This window comes from Girardinichthys multiradiatus, chromosome 3, assembly GCF_021462225.1.
Source record: "Girardinichthys multiradiatus isolate DD_20200921_A chromosome 3, DD_fGirMul_XY1, whole genome shotgun sequence".
Lineage (NCBI taxonomy): Eukaryota > Metazoa > Chordata > Actinopteri > Cyprinodontiformes > Goodeidae > Girardinichthys > Girardinichthys multiradiatus.
In genome coordinates, this window is record NC_061796.1 from 25,654,480 (window position 1) to 25,673,455 (window position 18,976).

An 18,976-nucleotide genomic window follows, 5' to 3' on the forward strand; every position below is an offset into this window, starting at 1 on the left:
TGTTAGCATTGAAAAAGGGTCTGAAAGTACTTTTAGAGGACAAGAACAAATCTTACTAAAATAAATGAACATACAATCCAGTTCAGTCATTTCACTGTGTTTATACAATACAGTCATAACGTCGTAATAAAATGCAGTTTCATGTGGGCCTAGAAATTTGTTTCATCTTATGCATTTCACAAAGATGTTGTCATACTGAACTATCCTCATACATGGACCTAGCAACATCTACAGCTAGTTTAGAATATACTTTATGTTGGGGAAAAAACAGAGTAAATAGCAGAAAAATCAAATGAAAAACAATAAGAACATTTTCCCAATTGTTTTAATTTCACCGTTTAAATTTGATCATTTTCAGATTGCCTGCGACTGCTGCAACAGGTGTTACCACCAAGGCCGTGTCATGATCCTGCCAATTAACAAAGGATATTGTTTTGCATTGTGCCGATAGATTGTGTGTTTGTAATGCTTTTATTTTAAACTGCAGTTCTTTTGTCTGTTTTTAGATGTTACGTAATTTTTGTTTAAAGTATTTTTGTAATTTCAGGCAGATTTTGTGTCAGTGGGTCATGTGACCTGGAAGGTATTGAAGAAAAACGCTAATTTCTGACCCAACAAAATCCTAAAAATACAGAAAAGACTTAAAATGGAATGAAAATGAGTGTGCCTCATTTATGTAATCTAGTAGCATGATTTACCATTGGTTTTGTTTCAGTTGGTCACAATACAAGGAATTTGTTTATTTTTATTTCCCAAGAGTGTTTGGTTCGGAAACTTATTGACGGTCCCTAAATGAACCACCGCGCGTCAGTAGAGGGTAGAGCCATTCTAAATGTTGGTGGGAGAATAAGGTCCAGGAGTATGGGGAAAAAAAAAAAAAGAAGAATTTTCGTTTTTCGCACCCAGATTTTATTTTGTTAATACTTTTAATATGGAATGGAAATGAAACTACATTTAAATTGACAGGGAAAAAGAAAAACGGCGCTTATTTTAGTTTCACATTAAAACAAAACCAAAATAACGTCTTGTTTTTTGCTTTTCATCTCTGGATTGTAATGACAAGATTCAATAATCAAATATGCACGGACCCTTCTAAAAGTGCTCCTGTGTTTTCGCAGATTTCACAGATTACATGTTTAGTAACTAAACTGTGTGAAGTGCAATGGTCCACCGCCCACCAGTAACTGAAAGCGTACGTGCAGGCCACCCCTCACGTTCCAATAACTCTTAATGTTCATTGGTTAAGATTAATCTTGACGTTTTTTTTTTTGTAGCCAATTAGAGATGCGTCGTCAGGCGGTTAGTGTCGCGGGAATTGACGCTCAAAACAACAACAGAGACATCAGTGCTACGCAACAGCGAAGATGTTTCAGCTGTTCCTGAGCTGAGGAGCTGTCATTAAAGAGCCCAGTTCTGAGTGAGTAGTTCTAACCCAGCAGTGAGAGATGGTCCCTAACTAAAGAGGACTACATTCACGCTGAAAGCTTTGCTAACTTCTCTGGCGAAGCAGCTCCTGATATGACCTGAACTGCTGCTGGTTAGCCTGTTAGCTGCAGCAAGTCATCTGAACAACAGCGAGTAATTAACCGTTCTCTCTCTTTTCTGTTAAAACATGAAAAATAAATACTGGATGACTGAGCAGATATGATTCAGAGTGAGAGGAGTTCCATTTTAAAGTGGAACAGATCCCCCCGTTACCAGTGGTTTACAACTGATACAAATCATACATATTAAATTGGAATGGATATTCAATAAAATACGTAACGGCTTTCATTGAGTAATCTGGTTGGAGAAGACAGGCCTAAAGGTTTTAGACGTAGGCAGTCAGCTATAAACCTTTAGCGTATGCATACACTTTAAAAACATCTGAGTTGAAGTAGCATAATTGGGTGAATTAGCTAACCCTGAACTAGGTCAAATGATTCAAGTCTGGGTTGATTTAAAGCAACAGTTGGATTATTGGTTGACTGTTTATTGGGTTAAGCTTTTAGAGTGGAATGACTTAGGTTTGTTAGCAAGATTTCTAAAAGACTTCGGCTAAAAAATACTTGAAATTAAGATAGAAGTTATTTCCCATTTGAGATAAAACCAGGACCTTTAATGGGCTGATTTAGCATGTGTTGATGTATCAAAACAGTGGATTTTTAGTATATAGATATATGGTTAAAAATTATACTCTTCATGTAATCTAAATACAGTTTTATTGGACCAATACTTTAGCAAGAAGCCTGTTCTATGTTGTTAGCAGGAATAAATCAAATTGATGAAAGATGGACATTAGCCTAGAAAGACCAGCCATATCAAATAAAATGTTTCTGAGGGAAGCTGGATCTAGTAATAATCAACAATCAAGCAAACAGCCCAAAAATGGTAGCCACAGACTCACTGAACATACCTTGTTGAAAAAAATTAAATTATATTTGAATTAACTTCTTTTAATTCAAAATTTTAATTTGGAACATTGGCAGTACAAATTATTTTACATTCCACCGATGCATACTTTCCATTTTTTAGAAATTACTTTATTTATTTTAAATCTTGTTTTCTATGTACTAATAATAAAATAAAATACATCAAATAAAGAAAGAAGAATAGTAATAAAAAAAATAAATTAAATAGGGGGAGCATTAGTACAGTATAATTGGGCATATTGGTTATGGAAAGTTGGTAAATAAATACATGAAAATAACAGCCTTTGTATGGAAATATGTATGCCTTTTAATATGCACTTCTTTAACCTGGAAATTGCATAAAAAGAGAAGAAAAAAACAAGACAAAGAAAAAGCAAATCTAGGACATTGGGGCAGTTTGGCTAGAGATGTATGTTGTTTAAATTATGAAATCAGATCCAAAGATAAGACATATTCAGTCCAAGAGTTCCAGCAGTCATTAAACTTTTCATATTCAAGTCTCAAAACATAGGTTAACTTCTCCATCATGAATCACATGAATCCATTTATAAGCTGTAGGGATTTCTGTTGTTAACCATCTTCTCTTTTACTCCTTATCAGGAGAATATTAAACATATACATATACTTACTCTCCCAGTCATGAGCCGTGTCGGGCCTTTTTCCCAAAAACTGTGCTTCAAAGCAAAATAGAATTGTTGTCTTTGATACTTTGTCAACAGTCCTGCAGCTCAGATGGTAGTAGTTTGTCCTCTCTTGGCCACAGGCGTTCAGCACGACACATTTTTATTAGTAAAGCTCTGCTATTGAGATGTTTTAAAGAATCTTATAAGATTCTTCAATCTGAATTCTCTCCAGGAAAGGGCAGACGTACTTTTCCATTGTTATTTGTTAAAATTTCCCCATAACTCCAATTATATAGTAATTTTTCCTTCATTTACCAATTTTTCCTTTATATAAGTTGTGTCCTCTCCATTTAACTCCGTAAGTCTATTGTACAGTGATGAAATAAGCAGATTACATGAGTTTGATTTATAACTTGCCATAAAAACTTTTAGAAGACCAACATTTGTTTTGGTTATTTCTAAGGATGGCCATTTATCATATCTTTCCTTTTCGTGAGAAGAATTTTGAAGTATGACAACTAGGGCTGCAACTAATGATTATTTTAATGATTGATGAATCAGTCGATTATTATTCCGATTAATCGATGAATCGAACAAAAAAAACGTTTTTCATTTTCACCTCTTTATTCCAAAATAGAATATTTGGACTGACAGAGCAAATAAGCACTCAGAAAACAAGTTGCTGCTTGAGTGTTCTGTTACAATAATAACGAATAATAAAAAATAAATAAATGTTTGTCAAATAAATTCAGTGAAACCAAAAAGTTGTGTGCATAATGTCTTTCCCATTATGAAGCCTGTCATTGTTTTTGCTGTGTTTTTCTAAAATGAGAAACATAGTATAGTGTGAGGATGAATTGCAGCATAATTTACAACAACTCGTCTTTAACAGTACCAGGATGCTGCTCGGTTTTAAACGAAGCACTTCAGTCATTTTTCATCTGTATTGTTCTTTATTATGTTTCTATTGATAATGAATTGAAACAATATACTTATTTATTTAGTACACAAGTAAGTAATAAATAACTCAAACAGAAATTTATTGCAGATAAATATTTAGATTTTGCTATATTATCTTAGTAATATGACTTTGCTTATTGATTTAGACTTAATGGAATCCTTTTTCAGTTTCAGTACAGAACTGAAGCACCATTACCGGGAGTCAATACGATGTCTTACAGGCGGACTAAGGAGGAGCTGGATGCTGAGTTTGAGAAGTTTCTAAAGGAGGTACTGCACTTTAAAAAAGCCGACAGACAGCTGATGAACTGTTCAGAAATTGACATTTGAGATTTACTAGGGGTGCATCGATTGCAGTTTTCTGGCTGATCACGGATTACCAATCTTTAAAAAGCCTGACCTGCCGATTCCGATTTTGGCCAATACCATTTTTTTTTATAACTGACACTGTCAGGTTTTATAAGGTCACAATTCATCTTCGAAGTTCCAATCTTATTTTATTCAAAAACATTGAACAAAAGCTATGAAACAATACAAACTTGTTTTAACTGCACATGAGGCAGTGCTCTTAAATATAAATGAAATCTTTAGAGCATTGCAATTCCTTCAGTCTTCCATTTTTCACGTTTAAAAAGAAACAATAAAAAACTATTGCACATTTGGTCAGACAAGTAGATAAGATTGGTGGATAAGATCGGATTTACATGTAAGTATCAACTGATCACAGATCTCCCATAATTAAGGAAATTGGAGCCGATCGATTGCCCGGCCGATCAATCGGTGCACCCCTAAATTATACCAGTCTTACATACGTAAATCCACAGCTCTAGAATAATAATCATTCTGTTGAGTCTGTGCTATTGACCTAATTATATTTCAAATTTGATTTTGGCTCCAAGCAATCATGAACACATTAAAATGAATAAAAAGCTTCTGCTTCCCCTCTCACGTTCGCAATACTTCGTTGCATTCCAATGGAATTTAGTCAGATCTCTGAAATATGAGATATTTTTCTGTTGACATTATATAAATCACCCATTTGATTACATACTTAACAGGTGGAAAAATTGCTTTTAGTGTTTTCTTTAATCTGTTGAACACAGAATAAAAAAAATGGTTATAAACAGCAAATGATGTTGCGATAACAATATATTTGTTATTTATTGTGCCGCCCTACAAGGTTTCCAGTCAAACCATAAGCTAAAGTAAAATAGATGAATAACCTCATAGATTTTCTTCTTCAGACTTCTTTGCCTTTTTGTTTTCTTGGTGCTGGTTTGGAATCTTGTCACATGACTAACATTTATGGTAGTGAGTGTGAGAATCATCATGTCATGTTTTCAGGCTTTGGTTTGAACCAGCGTCTAACAGTCTGTTTCAGATGACTCTGTGGAACTAAGCAGTCCTGACAAGCAGCTTAAAACCAACAGCCAGAAATCCAGTCAGAAGCCAACAGTGTCATGGTGGCAAGATCATGAACACAGCAGTGGAGGTAAGCCTATCTAAAGGACTCTTGGTGTGGGACTGTAACCTAAGAGGATCTGCTAACATTGTGGAAAATGCATGAAAAAGAGTTTCCTCTGTCAAACTTTGCATAAAAGAATCTGTGTATAGCAGCCACACGCACACCTTCAGAATTCATGTTTAGCACAGGCGTTGACCTTTTCCTGTCAAAGCAGTTGTAAGGCTTAATTTGCATTCTTATTTTTCTCTTTATTTATTTGTTCTGTTGGCAAGTTGTGCATATGATTGTATACAGGATAGTATTCTGTATTCTATAAATTCAGCCAGTAGCTCAAAGGACACATAACAGGAATTACCCAGTGACTAGGTAATTTCTCAACACTATGCAAATTCTCTCTCTGTGCAGACAGTCTGCACTATGTCTGAAGATTCACCTACTCAGCATGCCAGATGCTTGAATATAAAAGTGAAACTGTCAAAAGGTGCTACAGTCTCATTTATTCGGCTAATAGTTACCTCACCACATGGGGACGCTCAAAGAGGATTAGAGTTTATTACCCAAATTGTCAATTGATCTTTATAAGATGGTGACTTTACCTCCAAAGTAACATACCCTGTCCTAAACCAGTTGAACACTGTTTACTTCACACCCTTTATCCCAACACATGCACTATTCAAACAGATTGCGCATGAAACCTGACACACAAACTTTAAAGACAGGACCCAATGTTCCACAAGATTTGCTTCGTTTCCTCGTGCTAATACTTGTGTAACACTCGTTTTTCAATATGCTAACCTGGCATGATGAGAAACAGCAGCTTCTGTTTCAGACAGGCATAAAAAGTAAATGGATTGAACATATATAGCACTGTTCTAGTCATTCTGACCACTCAGCAGTTCTGCAGTATTGGTCACATGCCCCCAGCTGCAAAGTTGGGGATTTGTGAAACCTTAACTCTGTTTGTGAAAACAGGTATTGGCATACTTTACAGGTCCTTCTCAAAATATTAGCATATTGTGATAAAGTTCATTATTTTCCATAATGTTATGATGAAAATTTAACATTCGTATATTTTAGATTCATTGCACACTAACTGAAATATTTCAGGTCTTTTATTGTCTTAATACGGATGATTTTGGCATACAGCTCATGAAAACCCAAAATTCCTATCTCACAGAATTAGCATATTTCATCCGACCAATAAAAGACAGGTGTTTTTAATACAAAAAACATCAACCTTCAAATAATCATGTACAGTTATGCACTCAATACTTGGTCGGGAATCCTTTGGCAGAAATGACTGCTTCAATGCGGCGTGGCATGGAGGCAATCAGCCTGTGGCACTGCTGAGGTCTTATGGAGGCCCAGGATGCTTCGATAGAAGCCTTTAGCTCATCCAGAGTGTTGGGTCTTGAGTCTCTCAATGTTCTCTTCACAATATCCCACAGATTCTCTATGGGGTTCAGGTCAGGAGAGTTGGCAGGCCAATTGAGCACAGTGATACCATGGTCAGTAAACCATTTACCAGTGGTTTTGGCACTGTGAGCAGGTGCCAGGTCGTGCTGAAAAATGAAATCTTCATCTCCATAAAGCTTTTCAGCAGATGGAAGCATGAAGTGCTCCAAAATCTCCTGATAGCTAGCTGTATTGACCCTGTGTCAATAGTGGCCTTCTGGACAGCAGTCAGGTCGGCAGTCTTACCCATGATTGGGGTTTTGAGTGATGAACCAGGCTGGGAGTTTTAAAGGCCTCACGAATCTTTTGCAGGTGTTTAGAGTTAACTCGTTGATTCAGATGATTAGGTTCATAGCTCATTTAGAGACCCTTTTAATGATATGCTAATTTTGTGAGATAGGAATTTTGGGTTTTCATGAGCTGTATGCCAAAATCATCCGTATTAAGACAATAAAAGACCTGAAATATTTCAGTTAGTGTGCAATGAATCTAAAATATATGAATGTTAAATTTTCATCATTACATCATGGAAAATAATGAACTTTATCACAACATGCTAATATTTTGAGAAGGACCTGTATTCTCCAAAGAACAGTTTTGCTTGAAAACATTTGTCTGGAGCTGCAAAACCTATATAACCTTTTGAAGAAATATAGGTTATTTGATTTTCTGAACACCTACTATTTAAAATGGTGTTTTTGTTTAAATGAAAGAAAACATTATGTTCAATTTCAACATCAAATCTTTACAAGAGGACAATTAAAACATTTTGGAAACATTATGGAAGATGAAGAAAAAAACCTGCAGTTTGCTGACAAGAAGAAATGATTTATTGTTATTTGTTTGAGAATCTGACAGAACTATCCAGGTAAGAACTGCCCTTTTTATTACCTTTATAGTCTAAAAATCCTGCTCAGTTCTTTATCACTTTCTTTATCACGCAAAGGGCCCAAACAGCCACATGTGGCTCCAGGGCCATAGGTTGCAGACCTATAGTGAAAGAAAAAAGAGTAAATACTTTCTTATTTATTCCCATAAACCAAGCATGCAGTGGAGTGGAAACCAGCACTTGATTCCTTTTACATTTCTGAGTGAAAATGAATTGTTTTTATTGTACTGAGGAATAAAACACACATCCACAATCTGAATGATCAGACATTTGCTTAATGGGCAAATCTGTTAGAAGCATGTGTTTCCTTTTGACATCGCTGTATTTCATATTTCCTGTTTGTAACACTTTACCTTTGTCTTTTCTCTTCTTCTCCTTTCCACTTTTCACAGCACACTCATCCAAACAAAGGTTTATTAAAGCCAGAAAGGCCCCGACTGAGACCAAGAAGGGTGAGATCAAGTTGACAAAAGGCAAAGTAAAATAGGAAATAATAAATGTGTCTGGGTTTAATGAGGGCACTCTGACACCATGGCATCATTCGATTTGGTGAGAAATGGAACATGCGACTGTAATATTAGACACAATGTTTTTTTCCTGTTCTTCCAGGTTTGTTCTGTGAGAGAACAAACAGAGCTCTGTGAGATGTTCAAAAGCTTATCGTCTTAGAACCTAATCCTGCTTTCATCTTCTCCACACCTTTCTCCCTGACCTGTCTTCTGTGCTCCATGATCATTTTTCTTCACTAATATTCTCTAACAACAATCTATTAGTTGTTTTGGTAACTTCTGAAGGCACTTGAATGCACTGCATTTTATTTCGGGGTATCAGATAGGCGGAGTACTAATTAAGATCACATGCCAGATTTTTTCGTTTTAAAAAATGTAAGCAACATTTATTATTTTCTCTCTATTTCACAAAGGGTTTTACTTTGTGTTGGTCACATAATCACATAAAAGCCCATTATTACACATTGAAGTCTGTGGCTATGATGTCACAAAATGTGGAAAAGTTCGTGAGGTTTGAATACTTTAGCAAGCCCTGTTTATGGATGCTTTCAGCTGTAATAACTAGAGACCAGAAACAAAGCTCTGTGGTATTTAGATGACACATTCAGACTGTTGGGCTACGTTCCCACTGCAGGTCTCAATGATCAAACAGTTCCTATGAGCCTTTCAATTAGGCTTGGATAAAGTTTTATCTCTGTTGATTAACAAGCTCTAACGTCTCGCTGTCTCTCCACTGTGCAGTTCTATTCTAGCCCCCCGTCTGTTTTGCTTACTGCTACCGTTTCCTGCTGGGCGGCGCAAAGTTGTGATGAATGCAATAGAAAGTGACGTCAAGGTCACATCTAATCCGCCTTGGTCATTCCCACTGGAGTCACATTCCAAAAGATCAGATACGAGTCATTGGATTCAGGACCACATATGAATGTGGATCAAATGTAAATTGAAAAGTCAGATACGGGCCAGATCTGAGCGTTCCAACTTGCTTTAAACAGCCTGACCTGATCACTTGACCCCCAGAAAATCAGATTTGGGCCACATTTGCCTGCAGTGTGAACGGGGCCTTGGATTACTTTCATGCATCACAAACATCCTCTACCTTTCTGTCTTTCTTGGTGCTGTCTGAAGCTGTCAGCGGTGAGTCTCACCATAAGCCTGTTCCCAAACCTCGCTGCAAGGCTCCGGATACACACATCCAATCTGACATGATTACCAACGCGAAGACTTTGGATATTTCCCAAAGTTTGGAAAGAGACGGAGCTTCATCAGAAAGTCAAAGCAGTCGCACTCATGAAAACCTCCAGAAGGTGGCAGAGAGGAGTCCTGATGAAGCTAAAGACACTGATGATGCTTCCCAGGAGCACATTAATGGTAATCTGACTCCAGACAGTTGCTTTGTTTTTCACTAGTAAACTAGTATCTACCGAGCTCGTCTCATCTTGTGTTTTCATCTTCTTTTCTTTACACTCATCTTACAAGATTGATTTATTCTTTGTGCTTCTTGGTCTCTCAGTAATTGGCTAAAATAACTGTAATAAACCCTTAACAATGAGCAGGTCATTGTGGCAATTTATACAAATGATCACCTGCTGCTAATTTATTCAGGAAAATCTCAGTGAATGTGTCCATGTTAAGCATATGACACTATTGTGAAGAGTCAGTCTTAAGTCTTTGTAATGTAGCACATGGAAGGTGCTTGTGATCAGTTTATATGTACTGGTGTACCCTACATGGCAGGCGGTAACTAACAAAAGACTCATGATGTTTTCTATGATATTTCGGAATATCCAGCTCTTACAGGATCTAGAAAGTCTTTAAGAAAGTCCTTGAGGGGCTCTCAGTCTATTCAAGAAGAGGATGAAAACGTAGGAGGTTCTGGGCTAAGAGGCACCAGAGGCAACTCCGAGGAAGAGTGTGAGTGCATAAAAAAAGAAGGGGGAGGAGGGAGGGGGTGTTCTCCAAGCACTAATTAGGAACAGTATAGTTAACACTGTTGCTGTCTTTTAAGTGCTTGGCCTGTTAAGTTAAGTCATCCTCTATAACAACCTCTCCCTCACTGGCGCTACAGAGTGCTTCTACATCAGTAGTACCACTCAGTAGCACTGGTCAGATTCCCTCCATAGATTCCAGTTATATCATAGTTATAATATAATGCAGTCAAATTGATTTTAAAATGCCAAGGATGCTAAGGAAGCCCAGCCAAGTGCATTAACCTTTTGACTTGGAAGAAGTACATGTGGCGACAGTGGAAAGGAAAAGCTGCCCAAGGAAGAAGCCTCAAGCAGAGCCAGGCTCAGGATCAGTTATCAGGGAACAGCTATAGGGCAAGTTTAGAATTCTACAGTAAGAAAGATTAATGGAAAACACCTAACCTTTAACCCACTTCTTCCCAGGGGTGACCATTCCAATGGTCCCAAAGCATATATCTAATGTTCAGAGAAGTTACAGAAAAACAAGCAAACAAAGAAATCTGGATCTCAGACTCTGAAGGTCCCAGTGTGCTTTATGTTAAGGTTCATGAGAACAAAAAAGACTGAACATGTATGGCTTGTTTGAAATGATTAGCAGGAAAAAACTCTGGTTCCCCTGAAAAAGAATCAAAGTGTTGCGATGGCCTAGTTAAATACCTGACTGGATTGAAAAGTTGTGTTTTAAATACTGAAATGAACTGAAAACAATACAGTAAACAAGAGGGCTCAGCGTTCCTCTACATGTCATATACTGATAAAGCCATACAGACTAGAGCTCCTTCAGGTTCTTGCTACCAAAAGTACAGGTCCTTCTCAAAATATTAGCATATTGTGATAAAGTTAATTATTTTCCATAATGTAATGATGAAAATTTAACATTCATATATTTTAGATTCATTGCACACTAACTGAAATATTTTAGGTCTTTTATTGTCTTAATATGGATGATTTTGGCATACAGCTCATGAAAACCCAAAATTCCTATCTCACAAAATTAGCATATCATTAAAAGGGTCTCTAAACGAGCTATGAACCTAATCATCTGAATCAACGAGTTAACTCTAAACACCTGCAAAAGATTCCTGAGGCCTTTAAAACTCCCAGCCTGGTTCATCACTCAAAACCCCAATCATGGGTAAGACTGCCGACCTGACTGCTGTCCAGAAGGCCACTATTGACACCCTCAAGCAAGAGGGTAAGACACAGAAATAAATTTCTGAACGAATAGGCTGTTCCCAGAGTGCTGTATCAAGGCACCTCAGTGGGAAGTCTGTGGGAAGGAAAAAGTGTGGCAGAAAACGCTGCACAACGAGAAGAGGTGACCGGACCCTGAGGAAGATTGTGGAGAAGGGCCGATTCCAGACCTTGGGGGACCTGCGGAAGCAGTGGACTGAGTCTGGAGTAGAAACATCCAAAGCCACCGTGCACAGGCGTGTGCAGGAAATGGGCTACAGGTGCCGCATTCCCCAGGTCAAGCCACTTTTGAACCAGAAACAGCGGCAGAAGCGCCTGACCTGAGCTACAGAGAAGCAGCACTGGACTGTTGCTCAGTGGTCCAAAGTACTTTTTTCAGATGAAAGCAAATTCTGCATGTCATTCGGAAATCAAGGTGCCAGAGTCTGGAGGAAGACTGGGGAGAAGGAAATGCCAAAATGCCAGAAGTCCAGTGTCAAGTACCCACAGTCAGTGATGGTCTAGAGTGCCGTGTCAGCTGCTGGTGTTGGTCCACTGTGTTTTATCAAGGGCAGGGTCAATGCAGCTAGCTATCAGGAGATTTTGGAGCACATCATGCTTCCATCTGCTGAAAAGCTTTATGGAGATGAAGATTTCATTTTTCAGCACGACCTGGCACCTGCTCACAGTGCCAAAACCACTGGTAAATGGTTTACTGACCATGGTATCACTGTGCTCAATTGGCCTGCCAACTCTCCTGACCTGAACCCCATAGAGAATCTGTGGGATATTGTGAAGAGAACGTTGAGAGACTCAAGACCCAACACTCTGGATGAGCTAAAGGCCGCTATCGAAGCATCCTGGGCCTCCATAAGACCTCAGCAGTGCCACAGGCTGATTGCCTCCATGCCACGCCGCATTGAAGCAGTCATTTCGGCAAAAGGATTCCCGACCAAGTATTGAGTGCATAACTGTACATGATTATTTGAAGGTTGACGTTTTTTTGTATTAAACACACTTTTCTTTTATTGGTCGGATGAAATATGCTAATTTTGTGAGATAGGAATTTTGGGTTTTCATGAGCTGTATGCCAAAATCATCCGTATTAAGACAATAAAAGACCTGAAATATTTCAGTTAGTGTGCAATGAATCTAAAATATATGAATGTTAAATTTTCATCATGACATTATGGAAAATAATGAACTTTATCACAATATGCTAATATTTTGAGAAGGACCTGTAGTTCTGCAAGCTGTTGGAATGACAGTTCTACAGAGTCAGTCCTATACCTGGGTCTTCTTGTGTAGTTCTAGCTCAGTTTCTCCATAAATATAATAGTTTCTGTTTTTGTGCAGAATCAGTGCTGACATCAGCTGGGAACATGACCAGTATGGGCCTGGACACTCTGGAGGAAGAAGAGGAGAAAGCCATGTTCTTTGCCCAGATAGAGGCTGAAGCTTCATCAGCTATAGATTATTCCAAGCTGAACAGAGAGTTGGATTTAACCCATTCTACTGTTGCCACTGACCTCAGGTCAGCAGCTGACACATCTTCTCTTGGGGGTTTGAATTCTTATTAGGGGCATTAGTTAGGCTTAGCAAAACTCATTTTGTTCTACATGTAAACATCGCCCACATAGCATACATTGTTATAATTAACTGATTTTATATAAATGCTAACTTAAGAACATTAAACTAGTTTACCCATCTGGAAGGTATGGTCAGGATTGTGACTTTATGGAATGAGAAAAACAGTTTCCTTCTAGGGAAGAGGATGTTACAGCAGTGGAGCAGAGTAAAACTGGAGCAGTAGAAGCTGTGGGAGAGTCTCCAGGTAGGAGCAGCATACCGAGAAACAATCCTGGTTGAGCTTCTTTGTGTTTTTATCAGATCTCTTTTCTCGCAGCCCATGCCAGCTTCCCACACTACAGTGATGATTTTGAAGATGAGGACAGCATAAAAGAGCCACTGGAGGAGGTGTGGAGATTCACTGTCTAACTATTTTATTTTGATCAGATTATTTTCTCTCTTGAGTCTCTGTTTTTAACATGTTAAAGCACTGAACTAAAACACATGGTTTTCATTCAAACGTTTTCGCTCTGTCACCGTTAGGACAAAAATGATCAGTTATCTCCATCCGTTTATATAAAGGGTCTAAGGACTCTAACAACACATGTAATATTGGGAAACACAGCTAAGCTAATGCAAATCTCACACAGCTTTCACCATTGTTCACGTATGATCTGTTAGTGTGAACAGAATAGGTTGGATGATCAGGACTATCTCAGTAAGTCTGAGCAGCAAGGATGGCCTTCTCTGCATGTTTTGTTCCCGATACTGATCCATCGCCTTTAACATTAGGCATTTGACCCTAACCCAATCATTTGTCAAGGATAATAACTTTATATTCATGCAGATGCTTGCATATATTACACTACATTTCATCACTGTAACACTTTCAGATGCACCAGTGATGATTCAGTTTTCCTTGACAGATATTTTCCCTCTACCAGAGCTTCACCTGGTTGATACACCTCAAACAAACAGCTTCCTTATGTGACGTCATAGAGAGAAATTCTTATTGGATGTGAGTTGCTAAGACTCGGGCTCGTAAGAGTGTGGTTCTGGTTAACCACGTCAGGTCAAAACTCAGAGACAAATCTCTTGTTTTTTTTTCAGAAACTCTGCATTTGATTTGATTATTGTACATTTTTTCAACTAACATTTCATCTGGCAGAGCAGATCACATGACACAGACCGGCAGGGAGCTGAAACAGCCACTGCAGTGTCTCTTTCACTGTGAATGTAACTGTAATAGGCAAAACACTTGGATTGTAACAGAAAAACTCAACAGATGAAAGTTGTTTGGCTGAAATAGTTATGCAAGGTTTTGATAATTATCTCCATATAGTTTAGCATGTTTAACTGTTTCAACACCAACTGAAAGAAGAAATTACACATTATTAAAAACTAAAGACATTTTGTTTTTACAGTTGTCATAAAATAAACACACAACACGCTGAAGCATTATGGAACATTATCTTTTCTCAATTACCACATTGGTGTACAAACCCATTTGCTGCAAATATATTTCAGTACAAGCATAAAATAATGTAAATCCAGTATTTCAACCCAGTGGGTCAGACTCTGCTTTACTTTGATCTTCTCAGTAAGAATGTTGAAATAATGGTGTCCCTACATACAGCCCTGTAGGCTGTCTGCTGTCCTGAAGTTTGAAGTCCACTTTTATTATTGTTATTTTATTTTCCTTAAAAAAATATCCCCATTGTTTTATTGCCCAGCAATAAGCTGTAATAGTTCAAAACTGGTTGTGGAAACGTGTCCAAGTGGTTCGCTGGAACAGACCAACAACAGGTTCTGGGAGTTGTACAGTTCTAAATCAGGCTGTGTTAGGGTGTGTTTATTTAGTGAACATCTTTTCAGTTTGCTAATCCCCATTTTTTCTTTTTCACAGAACTCTAAAACGTCCCCAATTCTTGCGAGAGGTAAGAATATTAGTATTTTACTGAACTCATGCGTCTGGTCCATTTCTAGGACTAAAACTGTATGAAATATAACAGGACACATAATCACGTCTTTACCTGCGCTCTACACTGTGCAGCAGAAATGGATACACCCCTCTTCATGATCATGAAGAATGCCTCCTCTTATGAAATTCTTTTGTAGATAAGTTTCTTGAATCTTTGGAGCCAGGGTAGGTAGCTCAATGTAACAGACATAATAGGACACATAGAAACTCTTAATAAGACTGGTCCAGACCTGGCACCAGAGGTGTTTTATTATTTTGAGCAACATACAAGTCCTTCTCAAAAAATTAGCATATTGTGATAAAGTTCATTATTTTCCATAATTTCATGATGAAAATTTAACATTCATATATTTTAGATTCATTGCACACTAACTGAAATATTTCAGGTCTTTTAATGTCTTAATACGGATGATTTTGGCATACAGCTCATGAAAACCCAAAATTCCTGTCTCACAAAATTAGCATATCATTAAAAGGGTCTCTAAACGAGCTATGAACCTAATCATCTGAATCAACGAGTTAACTCTAAACACCTGCAAAAGATTCCTGAGGCCTTTAAAACTCCCAGCCTGGTTCATCACTCAAAACCCCAATCATGGGTAAGACTGCCGACCTGACTGCTGTCCAGAAGGCCACTATTGACACCCTCAAGCAAGAGGGTAAGACACAGAAAGAAATTTCTGAACGAATAGGCTGTTCCCAGAGTGCTGTATCAAGGCACCTCAGTGGGAAGTCTGTGGGAAGGAAAAAGTGTGGCAGAAAACGCTGCACAACGAGAAGAGGTGACCGGACCCTGAGGAAGATTGTGGAGAAGGGCCGATTCCAGACCTTGGGGGACCTGCGGAAGCAGTGGACTGAGTCTGGAGTAGAAACATCCAGAGCCACCGTGCACAGGCGTGTGCAGGAAATGGGCTACAGGTGCCGCATTCCCCAGGTCAAGCCACTTTTGAACCAGAAACAGCGGCAGAAGCGCCTGACCTGGGCTACAGAGAAGCAGCACTGGACTGTTGCTCAGTGGTCCAAAGTACTTTTTTCAGATGAAAACAAATTCTGCATGTCATTCGGAAATCAAGGTGCCAGAGTCTGGAGGAAGACTGGGGAGAAGGAAATGCCAAAATGCCAAAGTCCAGTGTCAAGTACCCACAGTCAGTGATGGTCTGGGGTGCCGTGTCAGCTGCTGGTGTTGGTCCACTGTGTTTTATCAAGGGCAGGGTCAATGCAGCTAGCTATCAGGAGATTTGGGAGCACTTCATGCTTCCATCTGCTGAAAAGCTTTATGGAGATGAAGATTTCATTTTTCAGCACGACCTGGCACCTGCTCACAGTGCCAAAACCACTGGTAAATGGTTTACTGACCATGGTATCACTGTGCTCAATTGGCCTGCCAACTCTCCTGACCTGAACCCCATAGAGAATCTGTGGGATATTGTGAAGAGAACGTTGAGAGACTCAAGACCCAACACTCTGGATGAGCTAAAGGCCGCTATCGAAGCATCCTGGGCCTCCATAAGACCTCAGCAGTGCCACAGGCTGATTGCCTCCATGCCACGCCGCATTGAAGCAGTCATTTCTGCAAAAGGATTCCGGACCAATTATTGAGTGCATAACTGTACATGATTATTTGAAGGTTGACGTTTTTTGTATTAAAAACACTTTTCTTTTATTGGTCGGATGAAATATGCAATTTTTGTGAGATAGGAATTTTGGGTTTTCATGAGCTGTATGCCAAAATCATCCGTATTAAGACAATAAAAGACCTGAAATATTTCAGTTAGTGTGCAATGAATCTAAAATATGTGAATGTTAAATTTTCATTATGACATTATGGAAAATAATGAACTTCATCACAATATGCTAATTTATTGAGAAGGACCTGTATACCACCCAACATGTGTTTGTGGTTATTTCACTCAAATATCTCTCAGTTTCTCTCTATGACTCTTTGGATGACACTGGTGGAGAGCACAGAGCGAAGGACACAGCTGGGTCACTGGACAGAGGTAATGCCACACAAGCATGTCATCTATCTAAAAAAAAATGTTTTCATGTTCTAAAAAGTATAATAAATTCTATTTCAAAATGTCTGAAACATCCAAAGATGTTTCAGACATGCTTGGTTGGTAATGATGGTGTCCAGTCTGTTTCCAGCAGCTTGTTCATTGTTTTTATGCTATTGACTAGTGATTGCTCTGCAATCCCTGGCAGTGTGACTGGTCAATCAAAGGTCACATCTTAATTTCTGGAGTCAAACAACATTAACATGGAGTAAATGCTGTTTCAGATTTTCTTGATTAAATGAATTTCCTGCAGCACACTAAATTAGTTGGGAAGCTAAGATACATTTAAGGGCTTTGTGCATTTACCCTCTGCAGAATATGGGAAAATACAAACCTTGTAATTTTATTCTGAGACACTTCATTTTCTAGGATTATGAGTCATATGTTAGTTTAACAGGACAGGTGTGGACATGGATTTTCTGTGCAGGCCAGTTGTATGCACAGAGCGGAGGGTCAGAGGTGGAGGCTCTTCAGGAGGCATACAGACAGATTCACTCTGTGGAGGATTCAGATGGTCATCATTATTTCTCTCTGGAGGACAGATGGAGGACCAACAGGCCAGTTTCTCCACCTTCTCCTCCTCAGCAGTCTCTGCAGCCTGCTTCTACCAATGAGTCAGGTCAGATGCTGTGTTACTTCTGTGAAGCAGGGATTCCACCTGGGTGGGCTATCAGCTTTATTTTCTCACAGACAGAATAAGACAAGCAAAATATTTTACATCTGTAGGTCAGGATGTAGGAGGGTCATCTTGGCACTGAAAGAATTCAGCTTAAATCACGTTAAAGTATTCCTGACAGGCACTTCCAAGCTGAACAGCTGGAGGAATGAACAAATTGCGTTTTAATTTAGTTTGTTAACAACAACAACAAAAAAATGCTTTCCTGACTGGATTTTAATTATTGTCACTGAGGCGAGAACATTTAAAGAACATCTAAATCTTTTGTATGTAGTCAGATTGTAGTTAGCAGCTCTATAAAATGACTGATCAATAATTGGGATATTGGACATGTGTGCTGAAATTTGTTACATTCTTTAAAAGCAAATTTACAATTAAAATAAGGTTGTTTAATCGGACATTTTAGCCTCATACATTCAGCACTAAAATAAAAATCCACATATTGTTTTTTTAATTAGCATTTTCTGCAAAATTCAGTCGTTTCAGATTTAATCAGAAGTTGATTTTCTGGATTAAGGAGATGTTTACAAATCCCAACTCTGATTACTTCATGTTTTCATTTTTTGGATGTCTTTAGACTTGCCCACTGCAGAGGAGCTGATGAGGCCCATCCGACCAGAAAACAACCACATTAGAGGCTTCTCTCTGCAGCCAGTCAGGTTAGATCCATGGAATTCTCCCTTCAAGTCCTAGACAAGGTTACCTCACTACAAGAAAGAGATATAATGCATATGTATTTACATCCTTGGTGATGCTAATAATAAAATTGTTAAGCGTCACCAGCACCATTGCTTCATGGGACATTTAGATGTTATTAAATTGCACAAACCATCTTAGGTGTAGATAATCAAACATTTAAAAAATCTAGATATACATATTGGGCCTGATCTTCAAATGGTTTGCATGTACAAAACTGCACGCAAACCTGTTTGCATCAGCAAAGCTGATCTACAAACTAGGTGGTAAACAGATTGTGTGTGCAAAGTCAGCGGAACTGACATTTTAGCGTGTCTGCCTTCATGAATATGCAAAAATACATGATAATGACCCAAACGCGCAAATTCATGGTAGGAGGATATGTAAATGTTATCCCTTACCACCCACAATGTGATTTTCAAAACCTGAAACGGTTTGCGGGCGCAATTTTTGCGTGTGAATTTAACACATTTGAAATTCAGGTTCTAACAGGGACGCAAAAATGTCTGTTGTCACTTTGGCCAGAAGGAGGCATAGATAGAATG

The 18,976-nt window shown here is 38.5% G+C and overlaps 1 protein-coding gene across 1 annotated transcript in view; it reads left to right on the forward strand.

The window, feature by feature from the left end:
* The first annotated feature begins 1,268 nt into the window (after positions 1 to 1,268).
* The window catches only part of cep162 (centrosomal protein 162), a 35,040-nt gene continuing 17,332 nt past the window's right edge, over positions 1,269 to 18,976 (forward strand). Inside the window, exons 1-12 of the mRNA XM_047361340.1 lie at positions 1,269 to 1,417; positions 4,163 to 4,264; positions 5,366 to 5,486; positions 8,196 to 8,255; positions 9,438 to 9,680; positions 12,809 to 12,986; positions 13,219 to 13,286; positions 13,359 to 13,429; positions 14,928 to 14,958; positions 16,928 to 17,002; positions 17,487 to 17,678; positions 18,313 to 18,394. Coding sequence (XP_047217296.1) covers positions 4,205 to 4,264; positions 5,366 to 5,486; positions 8,196 to 8,255; positions 9,438 to 9,680; positions 12,809 to 12,986; positions 13,219 to 13,286; positions 13,359 to 13,429; positions 14,928 to 14,958; positions 16,928 to 17,002; positions 17,487 to 17,678; positions 18,313 to 18,394 — 1,181 coding nt within the window. The 5' untranslated portion in view covers positions 1,269 to 1,417; positions 4,163 to 4,204. The remainder of the gene's footprint in view (positions 1,418 to 4,162; positions 4,265 to 5,365; positions 5,487 to 8,195; positions 8,256 to 9,437; positions 9,681 to 12,808; positions 12,987 to 13,218; positions 13,287 to 13,358; positions 13,430 to 14,927; positions 14,959 to 16,927; positions 17,003 to 17,486; positions 17,679 to 18,312; positions 18,395 to 18,976) is intronic.